The 27177-nt window shown below is 42.4% G+C and overlaps 2 protein-coding genes and 1 pseudogene across 2 annotated transcripts; 2 read left to right on the top strand and 1 right to left on the bottom strand.

Moving 5' to 3' along the window:
* Positions 1 to 4723: 4723 nt before the first annotated feature.
* Positions 4724 to 7847, top strand: LOC119940039 (olfactory receptor 5M11-like). Its single transcript, XM_038760099.1, has 3 exons — positions 4724 to 5632; positions 5832 to 5837; positions 7764 to 7847. The coding sequence occupies exons 1-3, from the start codon at positions 4724 to 4726 to the stop codon at positions 7845 to 7847; spliced, it is 999 nt and encodes a 332-aa protein (XP_038616027.1).
* Positions 7848 to 12811: 4964 nt separating this feature from the next.
* LOC119940363 (olfactory receptor 1030-like) lies at positions 12812 to 13768 on the top strand. The gene has a single exon (XM_038760599.1). The coding sequence runs from the start codon at positions 12812 to 12814 to the stop codon at positions 13766 to 13768; it is 957 nt and encodes a 318-aa protein (XP_038616527.1).
* Positions 13769 to 18811: 5043 nt separating this feature from the next.
* On the bottom strand, positions 18812 to 26613 carry LOC119940038 (annotated as a pseudogene).
* Between the last annotated feature and the right edge of the window lie 564 nt (positions 26614 to 27177).

Here is a 27177-nt window from a genome sequence, read left to right as displayed (position 1 = left end):
CAGCTACTTGTACCAATTATTCCACCATCATATGCCTCCAACCATACCTGCGACACCTTCAAAACTGAGCGGATAACAAAATTAACAACCTAATTTGGATGCCTGTCTTGGCTTTATCTCTGACTCTGCAGTGAGAGAGCTGTGTGGGTGAGGAGAAAGGCAACTTCTTCTCTCGTTCCTTCCCCACCCCCCTTCTCTTCCCCTCGCTACGCGCGTTGGGAGGGTCGTGGCGGCGTCGGGGCAAGGGAGAGGGAAACCAGAAAAGATGACAGAAAAGGAGGAGGTGTCGGTTTCCTTCTCACCCCCCAATGTCACTTTCGCACTATCCCTCCTCCCCCTTTCCTTTCCTTCCCCTCCTTTGAAACCCACATTATTCGCCTCTACCACCCCCTCCAGATTCTTGTAGCCGTCATCTACCACCCTCCCGACCCCACTTCCAACTTCTTTAACGACTTTGACTCCTTCCTCACCTTCCTTCTCTCCTTCTCCATGCCCACTCTGATCCTCAGAGACTTCAACATCCACATGGATATCCCTGATGACTCCTCTGCCGCCCGCCTTCTATCTCTCCTCGACGCTGCCAACCTCTTCCTCCACCCCACCTCACCCACTCACCAGCTTGGTCATACCCTCGACCTCATCGTCCAAGCTTTAGAACAAAATCCTTAATAGTTTAGTTTCTAGGGCAAACAATTTCAAAACCTTTCCTCATTGGTTCTATTTTATATTTCTTTAGTCATATTTGTTATCATTTACTGGACTCTCTCCAGTTTCTCCCCTTTTAAAATATTAGGGGTCTGAACAAAACCAAGCACTGTGGGCAAATTATGTTCAAGTTGCAAATGTCAGTACACCTGCTAATACATACCCTGAACAGACCGACTTTCCCAATAATGCTACTGCATTACTGATCCAGAGCCAAATATGGTCATTTATGACCATAAGTATTTTCATGCAATTCTTGTGCCTAGTCAAGGACATTTTAGAGGCCGTTGGTATAATACATCCCCTGAACAGGCCGAGTTTCCCAATAATGCTACTGCATTACTGATCCAGAGCCAAATATGGTCGTTGGATTAAATATGTTTGGATTAAATTAAAGCCTGATCGTGAAACTCTACTGCATATTTCATAAAATAAAAGTCCTATCAATCAGCCAACAATCAATGGTATTTATTGAGCACTTACTGTGCGCAGATCACTGCACTAAGTGCTTGGGAGAGTAAAATGAAGTAGAATTGGTAGATGCTATTCCTGCCACAGGGATGTGAATTCAACATGAAAGCACCCAATTCTATCATGAATTTTTTTTAAAAAAAGTTTGTGCATAGTGGGGAGAACACATGTTATCACACTAATTGACACTCCAAGTATGTGACAAGTAGTAAGTGTTTCATAGATTTCATTGTCATCATCATCACCTCCATAGCCTTTAATAGATTTTGTTGTTTTCTTGACATTTTATTAGGATTCTAATAGTCTTCTGAGACAATCAGAGAAGCAGTTAAGAGAGAAGTCTCACGAATGTGAGTATCAGAGGAGAAGGGTCTGGGTGGAACCATTTGTGAGAAGGAAGGGAGAAGGGAGTTCAAAAAAGGTATGAGGAAGGACAGGAGGCAGAGGGAGAACAGAAGCCATATAAATGGAGGCCATAAGCAGGAAAGAAGATAGTAAAGAATAGAAAGAGGGACAAGAATATGGAATCAGATAATGTTCTTCTGGGTGTGAGAAAATATAGCGCACTCCACAGCTTACAGTCTTGGCCTGTAAGCTTACACAGCTTACACATTGCCAAGATCCGCCCTTTCCTCTCCATCCAAACCGCTACCCTGCTAATTCAAGCTCTCATCCTATCCCGTCTGGACTACTGCACTAGCCTTCTCTCTGATCTCCCATCCTCGTGTCTCTCTCCACTTCAATCCATACTTCATGCTGCTGCCCGGATTATCTTTGTCCAGAAACGCTCTGGACATATTACTCCCCTCCTCAAAAACCTCCAATGGCTACCGATCAATCTGCGCATCAAGCAGAAACTCCTCACCCTGGGCTTCAAGGCTGTCCATCACCTCGCCCCCTCCTACCTCACCTCCCTTCTCTCCTTCTACTGCCCAGCCCGCACCCTCCGCTCCTCCACCACTAATCTCCTCACTGTACCTCGCTCTCGCCTGTCCCGCCATCGACCCCCGGCCCACGTCATCCCCCGGGCCTGGAATGCCCTCCCTCTGCCCATCCGCCAAGCTAGCTCTCTTCCTCCCTTCAAGGCCCTGCTGAGAGCTCACCTCCTCCAGGAGGCCTTCCCAGACTGAGCCCCTTCTTTCCTCTCCCCCTCGTCCCCCTCTCCATCCCCCCGTCTTACCTCCTTCCCTTCCCCACAGCACCTGTATATATGTATATATGGTTGTACATATTTATTAGTCTATTTATTTATTTATTTATTTATTTTACTTGTACATTTCTATCCTACTTATTTTATTTTGTTGGTATGTTTGGTTCAGTTCTCTGTCTCCCCCTTTTAGACTGTGAGCCCACTGTTGGGTAGGGACTGTCTCTATGTGATGCAAATTTGTACTTCCCAAGCGCTTAGTACAGTGCTCTGCACATAGTAAGCGCTCAATAAATACAATTGATTGATTGATTGATTGATTGGCCTGTCAGTTCTGTCCCACCACTCTCCACTGCTCTTTCCTCAAAAGGTCAGTGGAAGAAAATTAAATCAAGGGGATTGTTGTGGTCCTTAGGTAACTCTAGGTCAGTATCTTTGCACAGCGGATTAAATAGTCATCCTTAGGCAATTTGCTAGAATTCCTCTCAGTTTCCAGGTGAAGACAGCATTAATGGAATAAGCAAAATCCATTGAGAAATTCCACTGCCTCCCAGAAGCTGGGACATTCAGACATGGCATGCTTCACCCACTCTTTTTCTCTTCCACCCACTTAGGAGGGAATTTACTTCCCGGGAAATGAGGAGGCAGCTAGGAAAGCAACAGCTACAACAACCTGACCTCTCAGCACTGAATCTGACAGATCAGCCTTTGAGAGTTCCTTCTCTACTTGAACTCTGGGTTGGTGAGGAAGGAGGGAGGTGAAGAGAAGTCATGCTAAATTCTGAGTGGTGATTTCCTTAGATTTACTTATGACCAAGCCTCTTCCTGGCTACAGAACATGTTAACACTGGTGGAGAGAAGAGGAAGAAGGATGACATCTGAGTTTGATCCTGAACAGGTTGGATACAGGGCTTGGAGAGGGAGAGAAAATTAAAGAAAGGAGAATGAAAGTAAGGGGAAGAGGACTGGGAAAAGAGTCACTGAAAAGCAGCATAGTTTAGTGGAAAGAACACGGGTCTGGGAGTCAGATGACATGGTTCTAATCCCAGCTCTGCTAATTGCCTGCTGTGCCTGTGTGACGTTGGGTAAGTCACTTTACTTTGCTGTGTCTCATTTTCCTCAGCGGCAAAATGAGGATGCAGTGCTTTTTCTCCCTTCTACTCAGACTGTGAGCTTTCTGGGCTAAGGAACTGTAACTGATCTGATTATCTTTTATCCAGCCCAACACTTAGAGAGAACTTGACATGAAGTAAAGATTTAGGAAATACCATAATTATCATTAACACTGAGATAACTAGTGCCTCATTAGTCTCAAGAACTAACACAGCCTATAGGGATACTGATTTCTTCTCTGGGAATAGTTTAAGTCTTAAGAGAATCCCTTAATAATTCCAGCATTCTAGGATTCTACCTGTTCTGTTAGAAATCAGGCATAGCATGGAGAAAATTTCAATATAATGGTGGAGAAGGAAGTAGCAAGCTCTAGTGAGATGACTTCTCCTTCGCTTCTATTCAGGTACATTATCTCTCATGAGAAACAGGACCCCCATCAAAGCATTCCAAGGTATTTCAGGGTATTGGTAGGTGGATCCTTAAAGGAATTCAAAACCATTTTTTTATCTTCATTTTTGATTAATTTATATTTACTTCAGTGAATGTCGATACAAGCACTTATATCCTGCCTTGACAATTGCATCAACCTCCTGGATGACCTCCCTGTTTCTGACTCTCTTGCCTTCAGTCCACACTTCATTCTGCTGCCTGGATCATTTTTCTGAAAATAATGTTCAGTGTGCATCTCCCCCTCGAAAATCTCCAACTGTTGACCGTCTACCTCCACATCAAACAGATACCCCTTACCATTAGTTTTAGCTCACTCCATCAACTCTCCCCCTCGTACATAATCTCAGTAATTTCCTACTACAACCCAGCCTGCACACTTGGCTCCTCCAATGCCAACCCACTCTTTGTACCTCAGTCTTGTCTATCTCACCACCAGCTCCTTGGGATGCTTTCCCCGCATCCTTCTGGTGGCCTAGATCTTCCACCCACTTTCATATCTGAGAGCCACCTGTCTCTTCACATTCAAAGCACTACTAAAATCAAATCTCTCCCCGACTAAGCCCTCCCCTCCCAGTGTAAGGCCACCCTTCTGCATTGTCGATGCTCCTTAAGCCCTTTGATATTCACTCTTCCCCCAATCCCACAGGACCTATGGATTTTATCCCCCTGTAATTTATTTTAATATCTGTCTTCCCTTTCAGTCTGCAAGCTTTTTGGGGGCAGGGCTGTCGACTTACTCTGTTGTGTTGTTCTCTCCCAAGTACTTAGTACAGTGCTCTGCACACAATAAATGTGCAATAAATACCACTGATTGTTTGAACCCAGTCTCCAAGAAAAATGTCCAGTGACAATTGCACTTCTGTGACAGACTTTATTCTCTTGGGTCTCACAGATCATCCAGAGCTTCAAGGCTTCCTCTTTGTGCTATTTTTCATCGTCTACTTTTTCACCTTGTTAGGCAACCTGGGTCTGATTGTGCTAATTCGACCAAATTGTAGCCTTCACACACTCGTGTATTTCTTCCTCACTAACTTAGCATTTGTAGACCTGTGGTATTCTTCAAATGCAAACCCCAAGATGCTGGCCAACTTCTTATCAGAGAAGACTATCTCCTTTGCCAGTTGTTTCATCCAATGCTACATTTTCATTGTTCTGTCCCTTACAGAGTTTTATATGCTGTCAGCAATAGCATATGACCTCTATAAAGCTATCTGCCACCCTCTACATTACAGCATCAAAATGTCCAGGAGGATCTACACCTGCCTCATGGCATTCCCCTATGTATATGGCTTCTCTGAAGGCCTGTCCCGAACAGTCACGACATTCAGATTGTCCTTTTGTGGATCCAATATCATCAGCCATTTTTACTGTGCCAACCCGCCTCTCATAAAGCTGTCTTGCTCTGATACCCGTTTCAAAGAAAATGCCACACTCCTTTCTGCTGGATTTAACCTCTCCAACTCCCTCATGAACATCATCCTGTCTTATATCTTCATTCTCATGGCAATCTTCAAGATCCAGTTTTCTGAGGGAAGGAGTAAAGTACTTTCCACCTGCAGATCCCACATAATGGGTGTCACTTTATTTTATGGGTCACTCTTCTGCATGTATATGAGACCTCTGAGGGATCAATCTATGGAGCATTCCAAGATGATAGGTATTTTCTATACTTTTGTGAGTTCGATATTGAATCCTTTGATCTACAGTCTGAGGAAAAAAGATGTAAAAGCAGCCTTGAGGAAACTGGTAAATGAAAGGGGCAGTACTTCCATTTTCCAATAAATCATAACCTTTAAACCCTAGTTTCTGTCTTTGGTCCCCAGGAGTACATACAGCATCTCACATAGGTATTTCACACATAGAAAAGAAATTGGGTTTCCTGGATGACCTACCTGTCTCCATCATACCCAGGAGCCACTAAACTATTCTCTCACTTTTACCCCAGAAATCGGTAAAGGAGACAATTTTTCCAGTGCTTATGCTCCACATAGTCCTTCATTTGAACATTAAATGGAGGTGAGACTTGCAATACAAGTCTCCCTGAAAAATCTCAGAAGCAGCATAGTCTAGTGTAAAGAGAGTCAGAGTCAGAGGACCTGGGTTTTAATCACGACTCTGACACTTGTCTGCTGTGTGTCCTTATGCTAGTCATTTAATTTATCTGTGTCTCAGTTGTCTTATCAGCAACATGGGGATTAGAACCGTTAGTCCCTTGTGGGACATGGACTGTGTTCAACCTGCTCAGCTAATATCTTCCCCAGCACATAGTCCAGTGACTGCCACATACAAAATAATTATCAAACACCATCCCCCCCCCCCGCAAAAAAGGACTGTTTTTAAGCATCATTAATATGTAGCTTTCAATAATGATAATGATAACAATCTAGCTTTTTAAAGCACCTGTGTTGTTCCACGTCCTATACTAAGCACTGGGATAGATGCATCAGTACTGTCAGACTTGCCCCAAGTTTGACTTAAAGCAACAGTGACTTTATCTCTGAAGGAAGGGCAAGGTGGAAGTTGACCCATTATATTTTGAATATGGGTTCTAAGCAATACCATACTGGGCCACACCAATGGTCCTACAGCCTTCTATTCTGCCTCTGTCCATGACCCACCACCCAAAGGGGTTTGGTAGACAGGGTGGCTCCCATTCTGTTTTATTTTAATGGTTTTGGCTAAGTGTTAACTATGTACCAGTCACCGTTCTAAGCACTGGGTTAGGTAGATACAAGGCAATCAGGTTGGACGCAGTCCATGTCCCACATAGGGTTTACAGTCTTAATCCCCATTTTATAGATGAGGTATCTGAGGCACAGAGAAGTTAAGTGACTTGACTATGGTCACACAGCAGGCAAGTGGCATAGCTGGGATTAGAACCCAGGTCCTTCTGACTCCCAGGCCCATGCTCTATCCACTAGGCCATATTTGTTCTTGAAACCTATCTTCATGGTTAGGAATGTTCTTTGAATATCCTTAATTTTCCCTTTAATAAGCTGTCATGGTTCTCTTCCCTATGAATTTGTTAACAGCAGAAGGACTCCAAATAGCTGAGTGGGTTGACTTAGAAGTTTCAGTATGAACTCTCCCAGGTAATGCATTTAGGAAAACAAATCCAAGCTTTAGAACAAAATCCTTAATAGTTTCATTTCTAGGGTAAACAATTTCGAAACCTCTCCTCACTGGTTCTGTTTTACATTTCTTTAGTCATATTTGTTATCTTTCACTGGACTCCTCCAGTTCCTCCCCTATTAAAATGTTAGGGGTCTGTTCAAAACCAAATACTGTGGGCAGATTATATCCAAGTTGTGAATGTCAATAGACCTACTAATACATCCCCTGAACAGACTGACTTTCCCAATAATACTACTGCATTTATGACCATGAGTATTTTCATGCGATTCTTGTGCCTAGCCAAGGACATTTTACTTAAATTACTTTTACTTTTACTTGCTTTTAAATTACTTTTAAATTACTTTTACAACTGGAAAGAGACCATTGGAATATGTCCTGTTTCTATGGGGCAGTGCCAAAAGCAGAGCACTACGAAACACTAGGCGGTACTGCTTCATAATCATGTGTTTGGATTAAATTAAAGCCAAATAGTGCAAATCCACTGCATATTTCATAAACTAAAAGTCCTATCAATCAGTCATCAATCAATGGTATTTATAGAACACTTACTGTGTGCAGAGCACTGCACTAAATGCTTGCAAGAGTACAATACAATAGAGTTGGTAGAAGCTCTCCCCACCACAAGGATGTAACTCAACATGAAAGCATCCAATTCTGTCCTGAAATTAAAAAAAAAATGTGTAAAGTGGGGAGGCAAACACATGATATCACACTAATTGGTACTCCAATCCCTCATTTCAAGATAGTTCAATTCTACCAATTAAAATTTCTCAAGAGAGGTGCTGCAAGGAGTAACATTTTAATTGCTATTTTTTCCCCCGGGTAAATTGAAGAAATCCTTCAGGGACTTGGCCAGTGAATTATAAAGAAAGTATAAATCCTCCATTATGAATGATACCTCCGACCTTCGGGATCCCTGAGAAAACCTTTTCCCTGCCCAGGTAAATTTGCCAATTGCAAATCCAAACTAATGTTTCCATTTCTCTTCTCTAATCAATCAATCAATCAATCGTATTTATTGAGCGCTTACTATGTGCAGAGCACTGTACTAAGCGCTTGGGAAGTACAAATTGGCATCACATAGAGACAGTCCCTACCCAACAGTGGGCTCACAGTCTAAAAGGGGGAGACAGAGAACTGAACCAAACATACCAACAAAATAAAATAAGTAGGATAGAAATATTGCTAATATTGCTTTAGGTTGAATTGTAGTGATTGATGAAGAATGAATGAGAGGAATGGAAGATGATATGACAAAGGGATGAGTGAGTGAAGTTTTCATCTAGGCATTGTTACTCCAACCTCTGTTGAAAACATGTGGCTGAAGAGTCATTGTGGTGTGGTTGTAATCATGCCATATTTATGGTGACCATTATTCTGATCATCTCCATGTAATCCTGAACAATTATGTATAAAAATGCAAAGATTCTTTCCAATAATATCCACTCAACAAGTGCCTGTCTAAAGAGTTAAAAAGGATGTGCTCAAAAACGTACCCATACATAGTTCTAAAGCTCTAGATTTTTGCAAGACTTGAGAACTACAACAGGACTTTCATTTTTATTGTCTTGAGATACTTGGAAACAGCAAAGCAGCGTGGCTCAGTGGAAAGGGCCCGGGCTTGGGAGCCAGAGGTCGTGGGTTCTAATCCCGGCTCTGCCACCTGTCAGCTGTGTGACCTTGGGCAAGTCACTTCACTTCTCTAAGCCACAGTGACCTCATCTGTACAATGGGGATGAAGACTGTGATTCCCACGTGGGGCAACCTGATTAACCTGGATCTACCCCAATGCTTAGAACAGTGCTTTGCACATAGTAAACACTAAACAAATGTCATCATTGTAGCTATAATTCTTGAGAAGCAGCGTGGCTCAGTGGAAAGAGCACGGACTTTGGAGTCAGAGGTCATGGGTTCAAATACTGACTCCCTCACTTGTCAGGTGTGTGACTTTGGGCAAGTCACTTAACTTCTCTGTGCCTCTGTTTCCTCATCTGCAAAATGGGGATTAAGACTGTGAGCCCCCTGTGGGACAAACCGATCACCTTGTAACCTACCCAGCGCTTAGAACAGTGCTTTGCACATAGTAAGTTCTTAATAAATGTCATTATTATTATAATTATTATAATTATTGTTATTATTATTAAACAGTGCATTTCTTGCCCAATGTAATATTTACTGTAGGTGATTAAGAGAGAAAATATCCAGTTCCTGTTCTTAATAAGGTGGTCAGATGTCAAATTTTATAACCAGACAGTTCGGTTTTCAGCTGCTTTGGTATCTGTCTGATGTGGATGTGGATATGGAACCTGAGCCCCATATGGGACAAGGAGTATGTCAGACCTGATTATCTTGTAGCTATTCCAGTGCCTAGTACAATGCTTGGCCCACATTAAGAGCTCCAGGAACCTTATATTTATGACATGTCCTCAATATGAAAATGTTTTCTCTTCATGTCCACGAATATGTTTGGTCCACAAAAATTGAATCAGAATTGTATATATCACTATCTGATCATGGTATTGCTCTACCTCATTCATTCATTCATTTATTCAATCGTATTTATTGAGGGCTTACTGTGTGCAGAGCACTGTACTAAGCGCTTGGGAAGTGCAAGTTGCCAATATATAGAGATGGTCCCTACCCAACAACGGGCTCACAGTCTAGAAGGGGGAGACAGACAACAAAACAGAACATATTAACAAAATAAAATAAATAGAATTGTAAATATGTACAAGTTAAGTAGAGTAATAAATATGTACAAACATATATACAGGTGCTGTGGGGAGGGGAAGGAGGTAAGGTGAAGGGATGAGGAGGGAGAAGAGGGGGAGAGGAAGGAGGGGGCTCAGTCTGGGAAGGCTTCCTGGAGGAGGTGAGCTCTCAGTAGGGCTTTGAAGGGAGGAAGAGAGCTAGCTTGGTGGCAGTGTGGAGGGAGGGCATTCCAGGCCAGGGGGAGGACATAGGCCGGGGGTCGACGACGGGACAGGCGAGAACGAGGCACAGTGAGGAGGTTAGTGGCAGAGGAGCGGAGGGTGCGGGCTGGGCTGTAGAAGGAAAGAAGGGAGGTGAGGTAGGAGGGGGAGAGGTAATGGAGAGCCTTGAAGCCGAAAGTGAGGAATTTTTGCCTGATGCGCAGGTTGAATGGTAGCCACTGGAGATTTTTGAGAAGGGGAGTAACCTTATATTAACTTGATTATTTCACATTAAATAATGTTTTAATATTCATATTAATAATAAAATAAATTATTTTATATTATTTATATTAGCTTAATTTTTTAAAGCCTAATTAACCACAAAAAGCAGCTCTCGATCTCTAGGTGTTACTGTATAAAAATAAACCAGTCAAGAAGACACAGAATATAACTTTTTTTACTCATGGGAATGATGGAATTTAAATATGCACACATTATAACCCAGTTCCTTACATTGTGAGCCCCACCGGGGCAGGACTAACCTGATGATCTTGTGTCTACCCTAGCACTGTTAGTACAGTGCATGACATGTAATAAATGTTTCATAGATTTCATTGTCATCATCATCATCTCCATAGCCTTTAATAGATTTTGTTGTTTTCTTCACATTTTATTAGCAATCTAATAGTCTTGTGAGACAGAGAAGAGAATCAGTTAAGAGATAAGAGAAGAAGGGTCTGGGTGGAACCTTTTGTGAGAGGAAAGGGAAAAGGGAGCTCGAAAAAGATATGAGGAAGGACAGGAGGCAGAGGGAGAACAGAAGCCATATGAATGGAGGTCACAAGCAGGAAAGAAGATAATAAAGACTAGAAAGAGGGACGAGAATGTGGAAACAAATAATGTTCTCCTGTGTATGAGAAAATATAGTGCACTCCACAGCTTGGCCTGTCGGTTCTGGTCCACCAGTCTCTGCTGTTCTTTCCTCAAAAGGTCAGAGGAAGAAAAGTAAATCAAGGGGATTGTTGTAGTCCTTAGGTAACTCTAGGTCAGTATCTGTGCACAGTCTTCCTTTAACATCTTGCTAGAACTCCTCTCAGCTTCCGGGATAAGACATCATTAATAGAATGTGCAAAATCCTTTGAGAAATTCCACTGCTTCACAGAAGGTGGGACATTCAGACATGGCACGCTTCATCCATTCCTTTGCTCTTCCACCGACTTAGGAAGGAATTTACTTCCCAGAAATCCATCAATCAATCGTATTTAGTGAGCGCTTACTGTGTGCAGAGCACTGTACTAAGCGCTTGGGAAGTACAAGTTGGCAACATATAGAGACGGTCCCTACCCAACAGTGGGCTCACAGCCTAGAAAATGAGGAGACAGCTATGAAAGCAACAGCTATAACAGCCTGACCGCTCAGCACTGAATCTGACATCAGTTTTTGAGAGTTCCTTCTCTTCTTGAACTCTGGGTTGGTGAGGAAGGGCGGAGGTGAAGAGAAGTCATGCTAAATTCTAAATGGTGATTATCTCAAATTTACTTATGACCAAGCCTCTTTCTGTCTACAGAGCATGCCAACACTGATGGAAAGAAGAGGGAGAGGGATGTCATCTGAGTTTGATCCTGAACAGGTTGGATGCAGGGCTTGGAGAGGGAGAGAAAACTAAAGGAAGGAGAATGAAAATAAGGAGAAGAGGACTGGGAAGAGTCACTGAGAAGCAGTATAGCTTAATGGAAAGAACATGGGTCTGGGAGTCAGGTGACCTGGTTCTAATCCCAGCTCAGCTACCTGCCTGCTGTGTGACCTTGGCCAAGTCACTTAACTTTGCTGTGTCTCATTTTCCCCAGCTGCAAAATGGGGATGCAATGCCTGTTCTCCCTTCTACTCAGACTGTGAGCCTTCTGGGGGACAGGAACTGTATCTGATCTGATTATCTTTTATCTACCCCAACACTTAGATAATACTTGACATGGTGTAAAGACTTAAGAAATAACATAATTATCATTAACTTTGAGCTAACTAGTACCCTTTCACCCTCAAGAACTAACATAGCCTACAGGGATACTAACTTCTTCTCTGGGAATAGTTTAAGCCTTAAGAGAATCCCTTAACAATTCTAGCATTGGGAATTCTAGGACTCTACCTGATCTGACAGAAATCAGGCATAGCATAGAGAAAATTTCAATATAATGGTGGAGAAGGGAGTAGCAAACCTTAGTGTCAAAAGCATGGGCCCCAGACCTCAAAAGCATAGGTCAGGGAGTCAGAGGATCAATCAATCAATCAATCAATCAATCAATCAATCGTATTTATTGAGTGCTTACTGTGTGCTGAGCACTGTACTAAGCGCTTGGGAAGTACAAGTTGGCAACATATAGAGACAGTCCCTACCCAACAGTGGGCTCACAGTCTAAAAGGGGGAGACAGAGAACAAAACTAAACATAGGATCCAAGTTCAAACCCCAGCTCTGCCCCTTGCCAGTTGTGTGACCTTGGACAAGTCACTTAACTATACTGTGCTTCAATTTCTTCAACTGTAAAATGGGGATTCAATTCCTGTTCTCTCTCCTGTTTAGATAGAGTCCCATCTGTGACAGGGACTCTCTCTTGCCACTTTCCCAGAGCTAAGCATAGTCCTTGGCACATGGTAAGCACTAAACAGATACTGTACATATTTTTGTAATAGGTATCTCAGCCCAAATGGATGAATGAAGTTGACTTCTCCAGCCTGTAATTATGCAAGTCGTCACCCGTCTTTAAAGATGGTGAGATTCCTTGAAGTGTTCTCATGTGAGTGGGAGAGAGATAGGAGTCAGAGAGTGTCTACATTGATAGAATCCTCATCCTTTTTCTCTGTTTCAATTTATCTGAGCGGATTATGCCAAAACCTAAGGAAATGTCCCAGAGAAATGGCACCCTAGTCACGGAATTTATTCTGATGGGGCTAACGGATCGCCCAGAGCTACAGCCTGTACTCTTTGTGCTCTTTCTATTTATCTACCTTATCACAATGATAGGAAACCTTGGGTTGCTTATGCTGATCTGGATAGATTCCCGGCTTCACACCCCCATGTACTTTTTTCTCTCAAGTTTGTCCTTTCTGGATCTTTGTTATTCCACAAATGTCACTCCCAAAATGCTGACAGATTTCTACTCAAAGAAGAAAACCATTTCCTTGACTTCCTGTTTAGTGCAGTGTTATTTCTTTATTGCCCTGGTGATTACAGAATACTACATGCTGGCTGTTATGGCCTATGACCGGTACGTGGCCATCTGTAGACCCTTGCTTTATCACAGCAGAATGACGAGGGCTGTATGTCTCCGCTTAGTGGTTGCTCCATATATATATGGATTTCTTAGCGGGCTGATGGAAACCATGTGGACATATCGCTTGACGTTCTGTGACTCCAACACAATCAACCATTTCTCCTGTGCTGATCCACCTCTCATAAGACTGGCTTGCTCCGATACTTTCATCAAGGAAATGTCAATGTTTATAGTGGCTGGCTTTAACCTCTCCAACTCACTCCTTATCATCCTTGTTTCATACGTCTTCATTCTGATAGCCGTTCTGACGATGCGCTCTGCTGAAGGAAGGAGGAAAGCCTTCTCCACCTGTGGATCACATTTGATAGTAGTGACTATATTCTACGGAACTCTTTTCTGTATGTATGTAAGACCCCCAACTGATACGTCTGTAGAGCAATCAAAAATAATAGCAGTTTTCTATACCTTTGTGAGTCCAATGCTAAATCCCCTTATCTATAGCCTGAGGAACAAGAATGTGAAGGAAGCTTTTTGGAAAATCGTCAGAAGAAACACACTTTCCAAATAAAACTGAATATTGACTACATCATTTTGATAAAAAATAAAATATGTATTGACAAAGGTTGATTCAGCTTAATCATTTGAACTATAACATATCTGTAGGAAAGAGGTGTTTTATTAACCTGAGGGCAGTAATAGAAAATGATCCATTTCCTGATAGTTTAAAGGAAAAACTACTGACAATCAGGGAAAATGAGCGAATGTTTTACACTTTTGTAAAGGAGAAATACTGATATTTGACTATTTCCAATTTTCATGAACTATTTACCACTTACTGTTATGCTATGAGCACTGTATTAAGCACTATGGAGAGTACAATTGAGATGGTAGTTATGAGCCCTGGCACTTGCCATTGAGTTTTGTACACTCATTCATTCATTCAATCGTATTTATTGAGCGTTTACTGTATGCAAAGCACTGTACTAAGCGCTTAGGAAGTACAAGTCGGCAACATATAGAGATGGTCCCTACTCAACAACGGGTTCACAGTCTAGCAGGGGGAGAGAGAAAACAAACCAAAACATGTAGACAGGTGTCAAAATCGTCAGAACAAATAGAATTAAAGCTATATGCACATCATTAACAAAATCAATATAATAGTAAATATGTACTAGTAAAATAAATAGAGTAATAAATCTGTACAAATATACACAAGTGCTGTGGGGAGGGGAAGGAGATAGGGCGGGGGGGATGGGGAGGAGGAGAGGGAAAAGGGGGATCAGTCTGGGAAGGCTTCCTGGAGGAGGTGAGCTCTTAGTAGGGTTTTGAAAGGAGAAGGAGAGTGTGGAGGGAGGACATTCCAGGCCAGGGGAAGGGCGTGGGCCGGGGGTCGACGGCGAAACAGGTGAGAACGAGGTACAGTGAGGAGGTTAGTGGCAGAGGAGCAAAGGGTGCGGGCTGGGCTATAGAAGGAGAAAAGGGAGGTGGGGTAGGAGGGGGATAGGTGACAGAGAGCCTTGAAGCCGAGAGTGAGGAGTTTTTTCTTGATTCATACATTGACAGGCAGCCACTGGAGATTTTTGAGGAGGGGAGTAACGTGCCCAGAGCATTTCTTCTCACAGATAATCTGGGCAGCAGAGTGAAGTATGGATGGAAGTGGGGAGAGACAGAAGGATGGGAGATCAGAGAGGAGGCTGATGCAGTAATCCAGTCAGGATAGGATGAGAGATTGAACCAGCAGGGTAGCGGTTTGGATGGAGAGGAAAGAGCGGATCTTGGCGATGTTGCAGAGGTGAGAACGGCAGGTTTTGGTGATGGATTGGATGTGAGGGGTGAATGAGAGAGTGGAGTCGAGAATAACACCAAGGTTGTGGGCTTGTGAAACGGGAAGCATGGTAGTGCCGTCAACAGTGTTGGGAAAGTCAGGGAGAGGGCAGGGTTTGGAAGGGAAGATAAGGAGTTCAGTCTTGGACATGTTCAGTTTTATATGGCGGGCAGACATCCAGATGGAGATGTCTTGAAGGCAGGAGGAGATACTAGCCTGGAGGGAGGGAGAGAGAGCAGGGGCAGAGATGTAGATCTGGGTGTCATCAGTGTAGAGATGATAGTTGAAGCCGTGAGAGTGAATGAGTTCACCAAGGGAGTGAGTGTAGATAGAGAACAGAAGGGGACGAACAACTGACCCTTGAGGAACCCCTACAGTAAGGGGATGGAAGGGGGAGGAGGAGCCCGCAAAAGAGACTGAGAATGAACGGCCGGACAGATAAGAGGAGAACCAGGAGAGGATGGAGTCTGTGAAGCCAAGGTTGGATAGCATGTTGAGGAGAAGGGAGTGGCCCACAGTGTCGAAGGCAGCTGAGAGGTCGAGAAAGATTAAGATATAGTAGGAGCCATTGGATTTGGCAAGCAGGAGGTCATTGGTGACCAGCTGAGCCCCTTCCTTCCTCTCCCCCTCGTCCCTCTCTCCATCCCCCCATCTTACCTCCTTCCCTTCCCCACAGCACCTGTATATATGTATATATGTTTGTACATATTTATTACTCTATTTATTTATTTATTTATTTATTTTATTTGTACATATCTATTCTATTTATTTTATTTTGTTAGTATGTTTGCTTTTGTTCTCTGTCTCCCCCTTTTAGACTGTGAGCCCACTGTTGGGTAGGGACTGTCTCTATATGTTGCCAATTTGTACTTCCCAAGCGCTTAGTACAGTGCTGTGCACATAGTAAGCGCTCAATAAATACGATTGATGATGATGATGTTGATGAGCCTCAGTTACATCATCTGTAAACTAGGGATTGAGTCTCTGAGCCCCACGTGGGACAGGGACTGTATCCAACCTGATTTTCTTATATCCACTCCAGGGCTTACTACAGTGCTTGGCACATAGTAAGTGCTTAACAGATACCATTTTTATTATTATGTTCCCTTTTCCCACAGAGAGCTTAAGGTCTATCCCAGGCACTGTACTAAGTGCTGGGAGTATACAAGGAAATCGAGTTGGACACAGTCCTTGTCCCATACTGGGCTAATAGTCTTAATCCCTATTTTACAGGTGAGGTAACTGAGGCCCAGAGAAGTGAAGTGACTTTCCCAGGGTCACACAGCAGACAAGTGGAAGAGCTGGGATTAGAACCCCGTTGCTTCTGACTCCCAATGTTTTATTTATCTAATAAGCAGTGGTGCTTCTCACTTAATGTACTTAGTGCTGGGAAAGAACACACAAGTGTAAATTAGACAGGATCTCCACTACCAGCTGCTTGAATGTAAGAGGGAGAATCAAGGTCATCGAAGCTCTTTCAGGGTAGGGATGGGGTTTGCCATCTCTGTTGCATTGTATGCTCCCAAGCACTTGGTACAGTACTCTGGACATAGCAAGTGCTCAATAAATACCATTGCTGGATCGATTAATTATTAATGAATTAATCAGGAGGTATGGAAAGACATCATCTCCATATTTTATTCATGTAAACACTTTTGCCAGCTATATCAAAATCAAGAAACGAAATTAATGTTATAACCTTGGTATTTCCAGGCCCTCCCCAGATTCTCTATCTTTTTATCATTTAGCCTCTAGACCATGAAGTTTTTTCATTGCTTAAAAAAAGAAAAATCACTGTTCTCAGTAGGTTTTGCCTGCATGAAAATATTAATACATTGGAATATGATTCGTTTTCTGACTAACCCAAGCATGACCCAGTCACTCTACTGATAACCTAAAAGACATCCTCTCCCACATGTGTATGAGTGTGTTCATGTGTTTGTGTACATACTTGCATCTGTATGTTGGCAAAATGTTTTCATTCTTCCCAACCTCTGTTACCCTGGGAATTTTCATCAAATAGGGTGTGTAGCATTTCTGTAATGAAAAATTCTCTCAGAGCAACATAGACTAGTGGCTAGAATATGGCCATGGCATTCAGGACTTGGGAGTCAGGAGGATCTGGATTCTAATCCTGATTATGGCACTAGAAAGTGCATGACAAATACTAATAAAAGTATGCTGTTCCAACGGTACAATATGCTAGCAGGATTTAGCAATTTGTGAAGAAGGCACAGAGTAGAGCACAAGGAACAAGCTGCAGGTAAGGAAATGCTGACCACGGGTTCACTTATACCTACACAAGTCATCTAAATGAATCAGTTTAATGACTGGGCTAAATTTGTGGTTCTGGGTCTGGGATATGGACTTCTAGACCTAATTTTTCCCATCACCCCAGCTGCAGCAATGAGGTCTGTTCATTTGGGTCTGGTGGAGATTGGAGAAGGGGAGGTAACATATTTAATCTTCCAGTGTCAGTTAAGACCTCTAAATAATAATTGTGATATTTGTTAAGTCTTTAATATGTACCAAGCTCTGTCCTGAGTGCTGGGGTAGATATAAGATAATAGGGTCCCACAAGGGCTCACAGCAGACACCTGGAGGAGCCGGATATAGAGCCCATTCATTCAATTCAATCACATTTATTGAGCACTTACTTTGTTCCGAGCCCTGTACTAAGCACTTGGAAAGTATAATTCGTCAATAGAGACAATCCATGCCCACAATGGTCTTACATTCTAGTAAGGGGGAGACAGACATCAAAACAAGTAAGCAGGCATCAATATAAATAAATAAAATTTTATATATATACATCAAAACAAGTAAGCAGGCAACAATATGAATAAATGAAATTATAACTATATACATATATATGTATGTGCTCTGTGGTGGGGAGGTGGGGAAGAGCAAAAGGAGTACGTCGAGGTGACGTAGAAGGGAAGGGGAGCTGGGGAAAGGGGGGCTTAGTCTGCGTAGGCCTCCTGGAGGAGGTGAGCCTTCAGTAGGGCTTAGGGCTTTGAAGGGGGGAGAGTGATTGGCAGATTTGAGGAGGGAGAGCATTCCAGGCCAGAGGTAGGACGTGGACCAGGGGTCGACAGTGGGACAGGCAAGATCAAAACTCCAGAGGAGCAGAGTGTGTGGGCTGGGCTGTAGAAGGAGAGAAGGGAAGGGAGGTAAGAAGGGGCAAGGTGATGGAGAGCTTTAAAGCCAATAGTGAAGAGTTTTCGTTTGAAATGGAAGTTGATGGGCAACCACTGGAGATGTTTGAGGAGGGGGGTGGCATGTCTGAAACAGTTCTGTAGAAAGATAATCTGGGCAGCAGAGTGAAGTATGGACTGAAGTAGTGAGAGACAGAAGGATGGAAGGTTGGAAAGAAGACTGATGCAGTAATCCAGTTGGGATAGGATGAATAATTGTGCCAACATGGTACTAACCCATGACCTTCTGACTCCCAGGGCTAGGCACTATCCACTGTGCAGTGCTTCTTCCCTTGCCCATATCTCTGGCTGGCTTGCTGTTTGGTGAAAGCAGCAGCAGTAATAATCCCAGAGAGATTCTGAAAGGGTCAGAAGGAATGTCTTATCCCCTCCTCACCTGGAAAGAATCATTTATACCCAAATTGCCTCACACAAAAAGGGAAGATTCTACCCCGATAACTATTTTAAAACCTTAGGGTAACACAGATAACCTCAGTTCCCTTAACTGTGTGAGGATCAAAAAGGCTTCTTGTTCATTGCATCAAATCAGGACACCTTTTAATAATCAATATTCTTCTGAGAGCTTCCTTCACATCCTGTTCCTTAGGCTATAAATCAGGGGGTTATTCATGGGGATCACAACCATATAGAACACAGACACTACTTTCTTCTGATCCATTGAGTACCTGGAGTTTGGCTGCTTATAAATAAACGTCAGAGTCCCATAGAACAGCGTGACGGCGGTCAGATGAGAGGAACAGGTGGAGAAAGCCTTGTGTCTTACCTCAGTAGAGGGGATTTTCAGAATTGCAGAGAGGATACACAGATAGGAGATGGCTATGATGAGAATCGTGACCAAAATGATGGGAATTGATGTGATAGAATTCAAGACTTGATCCACTCGGGGGTTGGAACAGGCAAGCTCCAACACAGGAGATAAATCACAACAGAAGTGATTGATTTCATTTGGCCCACAGAAAGACAAACTAAACACCGAACTTTCAAAAATCACTGCATTGACACAGCTGCTTACATAGGTAGCCACGACCAGCTGGACATGCACCTTGTTGGACATGATGAGTGGGTAGAGCAGAGGCCTGCAGATGGCAGAGTAGTGATCAAAAGCCATTGCTGCTAGTAAGAAGCACTCTTTGGTCCCAAAGGTTGAAGCCACAGCAAACTGAACAGCACAACCCCCAAAGGAAATGGTTCTCTTCCCTTGCAGGAGGTTCTCCAGCATCTTTAGAGTGACCGATGACAAATAGCACATGTCAGAAAGAGACAAATGGCTGAGGAAATAGTACATAGGGGTGTGTAATTGGGGGCTGGCCCGAATTAACATAATTATGCCAAGGTTGCCCATCAAGGTGATCATGTAAATCACTAGAAAGAGTCCAAAATTGATGGCTTTGTACGTTTTGGTCATCATTGAATCCAAAAAGAATGAATTCTGTTACCAAAGTGCCATTTCCAGCTGCCATTAGTGTCTTGTCTTTCATCTGCTGCAAGTGGAGAGTGGAGGTGCTGTCCTACTGGACTGGCAGCATGGCAATGACTATTTAAAAGCGAGTAGAGAACCAGGAGTCAAAATAATTTAAAGTGCAATGTCCAGGTTCCCTACTACAGTAACAATGTAGATGATCAGATTATCAGTGACACTGGTCAGCATTAGATGGAAAGGGGTTGAATAAATTTCGTATTTTTTCATAAGAAAGAAAGGCCCCAAACTTCATTTAGATCGAACACACATTGTGCCTGGGAGTACCTAAACCACAAGCCATTGAATCTTGCACTCCACTAATCCTAGTCTCAAGCACCCTACCCATTCCCATAACCACCATGAAAGAAGTCTGACGACCAAATGGAAAGGAAAATGTTACCCAATCATGAAAATATTGTTTTTATGGATTCCTAGACAGTCCTTGAGAATTAAATACTAGGTGACATTTGGGAACTGAATCCCTAGATAACTTGATGAGGTTTTTTTAAACCTGAAAACCACAGAGAATCATTAAAGTGTTCTTATTATTTTAGGATTAAGTGTAATAAGAAAAACAAGAGGTAGGTAGGGGGTAGCTATTGCTATTTATATGTTTCAGAGTTGAAAACTGAATCTAAGCAGGTGTTTATTATGCTTTAGTTAGGAGTACTTCATTTTCTCATAAAGTCCCCTGAGTTCATTCATGACTTTTGCAATTAACCTCAGGCACATTGGTCAGAGGTGCAGACCTTGAATTATCTTGAGTTTACCTACCAGAGTTTCACTCTGTGCATAATCATCTTTATCTTAGCTCTCTTGTCCTGTATGGTTATGAGGGGCCTGGGGAGATGCTCAGTGCAGATTTTTCAATCCTTCCACTTTGGATATTCATTTACCCTCCTCAATTCTTCCATCTTACTTTTTATCTAATGCTGATTCCACTCACAGTGGTCTTCTATAAATCATTCAATCAATCAGTCAGTTGTATGTCTTCAACATTTACTGTGTACTGAGAACTGTAGTACGTGCTTTGGAAAGAACACTATTATACAGTAGGTAAACACGGCCGCTGCTGTCTCTTCATGCTTTGCCCATTCTATTACGCTCAATCTCAATTCCTCTGGTTAATTCATTGGAACCTCCAGAAAGATCAATGTCAGAATACTTGCCTAACTGAATAAAATACCCACGAGTTACCATTTGAACCTAATTTTCTCTATATTTTAAGTCATCCTACAGAACAGACATCACATCCTTCAAAAATGGGGTGAGAGGAGAAGGGTCTTGAGATTGTTATAATAAATAAAAAGTATTTCTGAAGCACGTACGATGGTCAAAGTGCTGTACTAAGTACAATAGGGACCATCAGGTGCCCTATTAATGCAATTAAATGTTCTGGCATGCCCATTTTCCTTAGTGTGCTCCAGAGTTTCCAGTGATCCACACAGTCAAAGGCCTTATAATAAATAGTGATTATTATTAATCAGGTATGATGAAACAATCAGATAATCTGATTGAATTTTGATAGTTAAAGTGGTCCAAGTGAAGTGAGACTCTCCAGAGCAGATTCAAGTAACCAAGAGGCAGTAGATGGAAGAGCTCTTATTACAAAACCTCCAGGGCCAGAAGAGGCTCTTTTTTTTCACTGCTGGTTTGGCTGTTGGGAAAAGAGCTATGCCATCAAGCTCTTCTGCAGCTCAGCATGAAGGCTAGCTGGTTTCTGGACTGTAAAAGCTCCTTTTGTAATCTGTAAACTCCTTTTGGGCAGGGAACATGTCTACCAACCCCCGTTGTATTGTTTTCTCTCAAGGACTTAGAACAGTGCTCTGCTTCAGTCCATCAATTGATCAAATTTATTGAGCACTTATTGTGCTCAGAACACTATACTAAGCGCTTGGGCGAGTACAGATAAACAGTATAACAGACACATTCCCTGCCCACAGTGAGCTTAAAGTCTAGAGGGGGACACAGTCATTCATTTAAGTGAATGAATTACAGATGTGTGTTTATGTGCCGTGGGGCTGAGTGGGGATGAATAAAGGGAGCAAATCATGGTAATGCAGAAGGGTGTGGGGAAATAGGAAATGAGGGTTTAGCCTGGGAAGCTCATTTTGAAGAGATGTCACTTCAGTATTGCTTGAAGTCATGGAGATTAATTGTCTGTTGGTAGGGACCGTCTCTATATGTTGCCAACTCGTACTTCCCAAGTGCTTTGTACAGTGCTGTGCACACAGTACGCACTAAATAGATACAATTTAATAAATGAATGAATGGGCATTCCAGGTCAGAGCTAGGAGGTGGGTGAGAGGTTAGAGGTGAAATGTGGCAGTTTGGGGTACAGTAAATAGGTAGGCATTAGAGGAGTAAAGTGTGAGGAGAGTAGCGAAGTGAGATACTAGCAGGTATGGTGATTGAGTGGTTTCAAGCCTATGGTAAAGAGCTTCTGTTTGATGCAGAGATGGATGTGGAACCACTGGAGTTTCTTGGCAAGGTTGAAACATAGACTGAGCATTTTTGTAGAAAAACGATCTGGGCAGCAGAGTGAAGTATGGACTGGAATGGGGAGAGACAGGAGCCAAGGAGTTCAGTGAGGAGACTGATGTAGTAATCAAGATGGTATAGGAGAAGTGCTTGGATTAATGTGGTAACAGTTTGGATGGAGAGCACAGGGCAGACTTAAGCGATGTTGTGAAGTATTGATTAATTGGGCTGCATGGATGTGGAGCAGCCTGTCCTAGTGGCTAAATCACAAACCTGGGAATCACAATTATCTGAGTTTTAATCCTGACTCTGCCCTTTTTCTACTTTGTGACCTTGGCCAAGACACCTAACGTCTCTCTGCCCAGTTACCTCACTTGTAAAATGAGCTATGAGCTCCATGTAGGACATGGGCTGTGTCCATCCTGATTAACTTGTGTCTTCCCCAGCACATAGTAGAGTCCCTGGTACATAGCAAATACCATTAAAAAATGATACCCATAGTGGAGACAAGGTGTTGATAATCTAGACTTTAGTGAGGATTTTTGCATTTTGTTGGGTAGAGATAAAAACATTTGTAGTCATTCAAAAAATGTGATACACGAATAATCACTATTTAAGTATACTTTAACAACAAATACCATTTAATACCATCAAATACGATTTGAAAAAAGAAATAACAATAGATGAAAAATTCTTATTAATAAAAAATGAGATGTTTCACAGTTGTTACAGTTCAAGGTTGTCTTTCTGGGTTGAAATCACAACAATGAAACTAGAATACAATTAGATGTTTTAACGATATTAAAACAGAAAAATAGTATACCATACAGATTGCATAGATAGTGTCTTGCTGCTATATAAGCACATGAGCAAGCCGCACAGTTGGAGCTGGTTTTGGGCAGGAATCATGTCTGCCACCTATATTGTCTTTTATTCACCCAAGCGTTTTGTACAGTGCTCTGCACACACAGTAAGCCATCAATTAATATCAATGATTGATTGATTTGGTAAAGGAATCAGAATAATCTTTCCCTCTTAAATTCCTCTCTCCTACTAGATTCTTATGGATCTTATTCTATGTACAGTCTAGCAATGACCCAATCTTGGCACTAGAAAGTGAATGACAAATATTATTGGAAGTATGTCGTTCCAATGAGACAATACATCATCAGAATACTGTAATTTCAGAAGAAGACAGACAGTACAGCACAGGGCATGAGCTGCAGGGAAAAAATGATGGTCACAGGTTCACTTAGAGATACTCAAGTCAGCTAAATGAATCAGTTTAATGACTGGGCTAAATTTATGGTTCTTGGTCTGGGATGTAAGGTTGTTTTGGTTCTTTCAGACCTTACCTTCCCCATCACACCAGCTGCAGTCATGAGGGCAGTTCATTTGGGTTTGGTGGAGACTGGAGAAGCGGAAGTACTGTATTTACTATTCCGGTGTCTGGTAAGACCTTCATAGTAATAACTGACATTTGTTTCCCACATACGGTGTCCCAGGAATGAATAGAACCAAGCACTTAAAGACCTGTGGTATTTGTTCAGCACTTATAATGCCAAGCACGGTACCAACTACTGCGGTATATACAAAATACTCAGGTCTCATGTGGAGCTCACTGACTAACTAGGAGGGAGAACAGGTATTTCCCAGATTATCTTTCTATAAAAATGCTCTGGGCATGTCACTCCTCTCATCAAAAATCTCCAGTGGTTTCCTATCAACCTTCTTATGAAGCAAAAACTCCACACTATTGGCTTCAAGCTCTCCATCACCTTGCCTCCTCCTACCTAACCTCCCTTCTCTCCTTCTACAGCCCAGCTAGCACACTCCACTCCTCTGCTGCTAACCTCCTCACTGTGCTTCATTCTCACCTGTCCCACCGTCGACCCCTGGCCCGCGTCTTACCTCTGGCCTGGAATGCCCTCTCTCCTCAGATTCAATCATTTATTCATTCATTCAATCGTATTTATTGAGTGCTTACTGTGTGCAGAGCACTGTACTAAGAGCTTGGGAAGTACAAGTTGGCAACATATAGAGACGGTCCCTACCTAACAGTGGGCTCACAGTCTAGAAGATCCATCAATCTAGCTCTCTTCCCCCCTTCAAAGCCCTATTGGATCTAGATTACAGATATGTACATACGTGCTGTGGGGCTGGGCAGGGTGAAGAAAAAAAGGAGCAAGTTAGGGTGATGCAGAAGGGAGTGGGAGAAAAGGAAAGAGGGGTGTATTCTGGGAAGGCCTCTTGGAGGAGGTGTGCCTTAAATAATCGCTTTGTAAAGTGCTCTTCACACAGTAAGAGCTCAATAAATATGATTGAATTAATAATAATAATAATAATAATAATGTTAAGTGCTTACTATGTTCCAAGCACTGTTCTAAGCTCTGGGGCAAGTAGAAGGTAATCAGGTTGTCCCACATGGGGCTCACAGACTTAATCCCCATTTTACAGATGAGGGAACTGAGGCCTAGAGACCTGCCCAAAAACACACAGCAGACAAATGGTGGAGCCAGGATTAGAACTCAAGACCTCTGACTCCCAAACCCGTGCTCTTTCCACTGAGCCACGCTGATTCTCTAAGGCTTTGAAGGGTAGGGAGAGCCATTGATTGCCGGATTTGAGTAGAGAGGGCGTTTTAGGTCAGAGGCAGGATATGGGCTAGGAATCAAGGTAGGTGAGATTGAGGCACAGTGAGAAGGTTAGTATTAGAGGAACAAAGTGTCTGGACTGGGTTGTATATGGAGAATAGTGATGCTTATCTCATTTATTAGGCTCTTTTTTTCTCTGTGGTAATAGAATCTGCTCTCAACTCAGAGGCAACGAGGCCCAGGTCTAGCACTTGGCACAGTGTCAATTGACCTCCTTTTACTGGACAACATGCAAACTGTGATAAATAGATTCCTGCATAGGGATCATACTTGTACTTGATGTGACATTCCTAGTGCCTCCAAGATCTCCTCTTCTTGACAATAATCCTGTCTCATTATTGACTTTCCTAATTTAGTTCTCAGATTTTTACTGGTCACTTTTCACACCTTTGGGGTCTGCTTAGTCCCATTCTAAGATTTTCACATATGAGGAGATAAAATTATAGCTAAGTTTATGGACTTTATGAAGTTTGCAAGAAGTCTTTCTAAAGTCTTTCCACCTTAACTGAAATATGATTTGGTGTTTCCTATCAACAATGTTTATACAACCTAAGGGGAAATTAATTAGACAAATTCTATAAGAAATGCTGTAAAGGCACCTCAGAAGAAATGTCATCTATAACTCGTCTGCTGATAAAGAGGGCGTGATACCAAGAGCCATTATTTATGAATCCAGGTTTTTTCTAATGCCATCAGCAATGCTACAGTACATGCCAATAAAGTTTTGGAAGGGTAACTGGGAGTCTCTTTATATTGGGTAGGATCATTGATGCAGCAGGGAAACTGTGGGGAAATCACCTTTGAATACACATGTGGGGGATGGTGGGAAATATAGAGAATAGAGAAGCAGCATGGCTCAGTGGAAAGAGCACGGGCTTTGGAGTCAGAGGTCGTGGGTTCAAATCCTGGCTCTGCCAATTGTCAGCTGTGTGACTTTGGGCAAGTCACTTAACTTCTCTTTGCCTCAGTTACCTCATCTGTAAAATGGGGATTAAGACTGTGAGCCCCTTGTGGGACAACCTGATCACCTTGTAACCTCCCCAGCGCTTAGAACAGTGCTTTGCACATAGTAAGCACTTAATAAATGTTATCATTAAATATATTGATATGCCACAGTACAGTTGATATTAATTGGAGAAGATTTCAAGAAGGAGTAGACATTGTTGAGCTGTGATTGATTTAAAGAAAATGAGTCAGGGGTTAGGTTCTAGAACACCAGAGTTTTTTTCAGTGCATGCAGTTTAACTTGGGAAAAGGTTCAGAAGAACAACTGATAATGGGAAATTACAAATCTAAACAAAATGAAATACAGAGATTAAACAGGAAGCATATTTTATGCACTGCATATTTGTCCTTATTCCTTATGATGTTTTAATATTTTAGTGTTTCATTGCTTTCATTATGTCCATCTCCAGTCTTCAAGGAAGCCTTGGACAAGCCTGGGTTTCAAACAGGACAGGTTCAACAATGGGGGGAGGTCACAGTAGAAGTGATTAATTTCATTCGATCCATAGAAGGCATACTAAATACACTTGCTACACTGACCATAGCATTCAGGAAACTTGCCAGGTAAGAAGCAGAGACCAGGAAAGCACATAGCCTCTGAGGCATGCAGACTATATATAACAGGGGTTTACAGAGTGCTACACATCGATCATACGCCATCACTGCCAGAAGACAATACACCACTACCTCAATCATAGCTACAGCAGAGAGCTGGGCCACACATCCCGGGTAAGAAATGGCTTTCCTGTCCCCTAAAAATTTTTCCAGCATCTTAGGGGTGACAAATGATGAATAACATGAGTCAAAGGAAGACAGATGGCTAAGGATAAAGTACATGGGTGTGTGAAGTTGCGAACTGACTCCAATGATTAAAATAATAATAATAATTATTATTATTATTATAATATTTGTTAAGCGCTTACTATGTGCAAAGCACTGTTCTAAGCGCTGGTGAGGTTACAAGGTGATTAGGTTGTTCCACAGGGGGCTCACAGTCTTCATCCCCATTTTACAGATGAGGTAACTGAGGCCCAAAGAAGGGAAGTGACTTGCCCAAAGTAACACAGCTGACAAGTGGTGGAGTAGGGATTTGAACCCAGGACCTCTGACTCCAAAGCCCGGGCTCTTTCCACTGAGCCAAGCTGCTTCTCTATGAAGCATGATGATGCTTCATGATGAGCAAAATGATGAGCAGATTCCCCAGAAGAGTGACTGCATCGATGAGGAGGAACAGCATGAAGAGGGGGATATGTAACTGTGGATCAATCGTTAATCCTGACAAAATGAACTCACTTAAATCTATGTTATTTCTATTGGTCATTCAGTTTCCTTCTG

The sequence above is a fragment of the Tachyglossus aculeatus genome, chromosome 18, assembly GCF_015852505.1.
Source record: "Tachyglossus aculeatus isolate mTacAcu1 chromosome 18, mTacAcu1.pri, whole genome shotgun sequence".
In the NCBI taxonomy this organism is placed as follows: Eukaryota; Metazoa; Chordata; class Mammalia; order Monotremata; family Tachyglossidae; genus Tachyglossus; species Tachyglossus aculeatus.
This window is presented reverse-complemented; position numbering and strand designations above follow the sequence as displayed.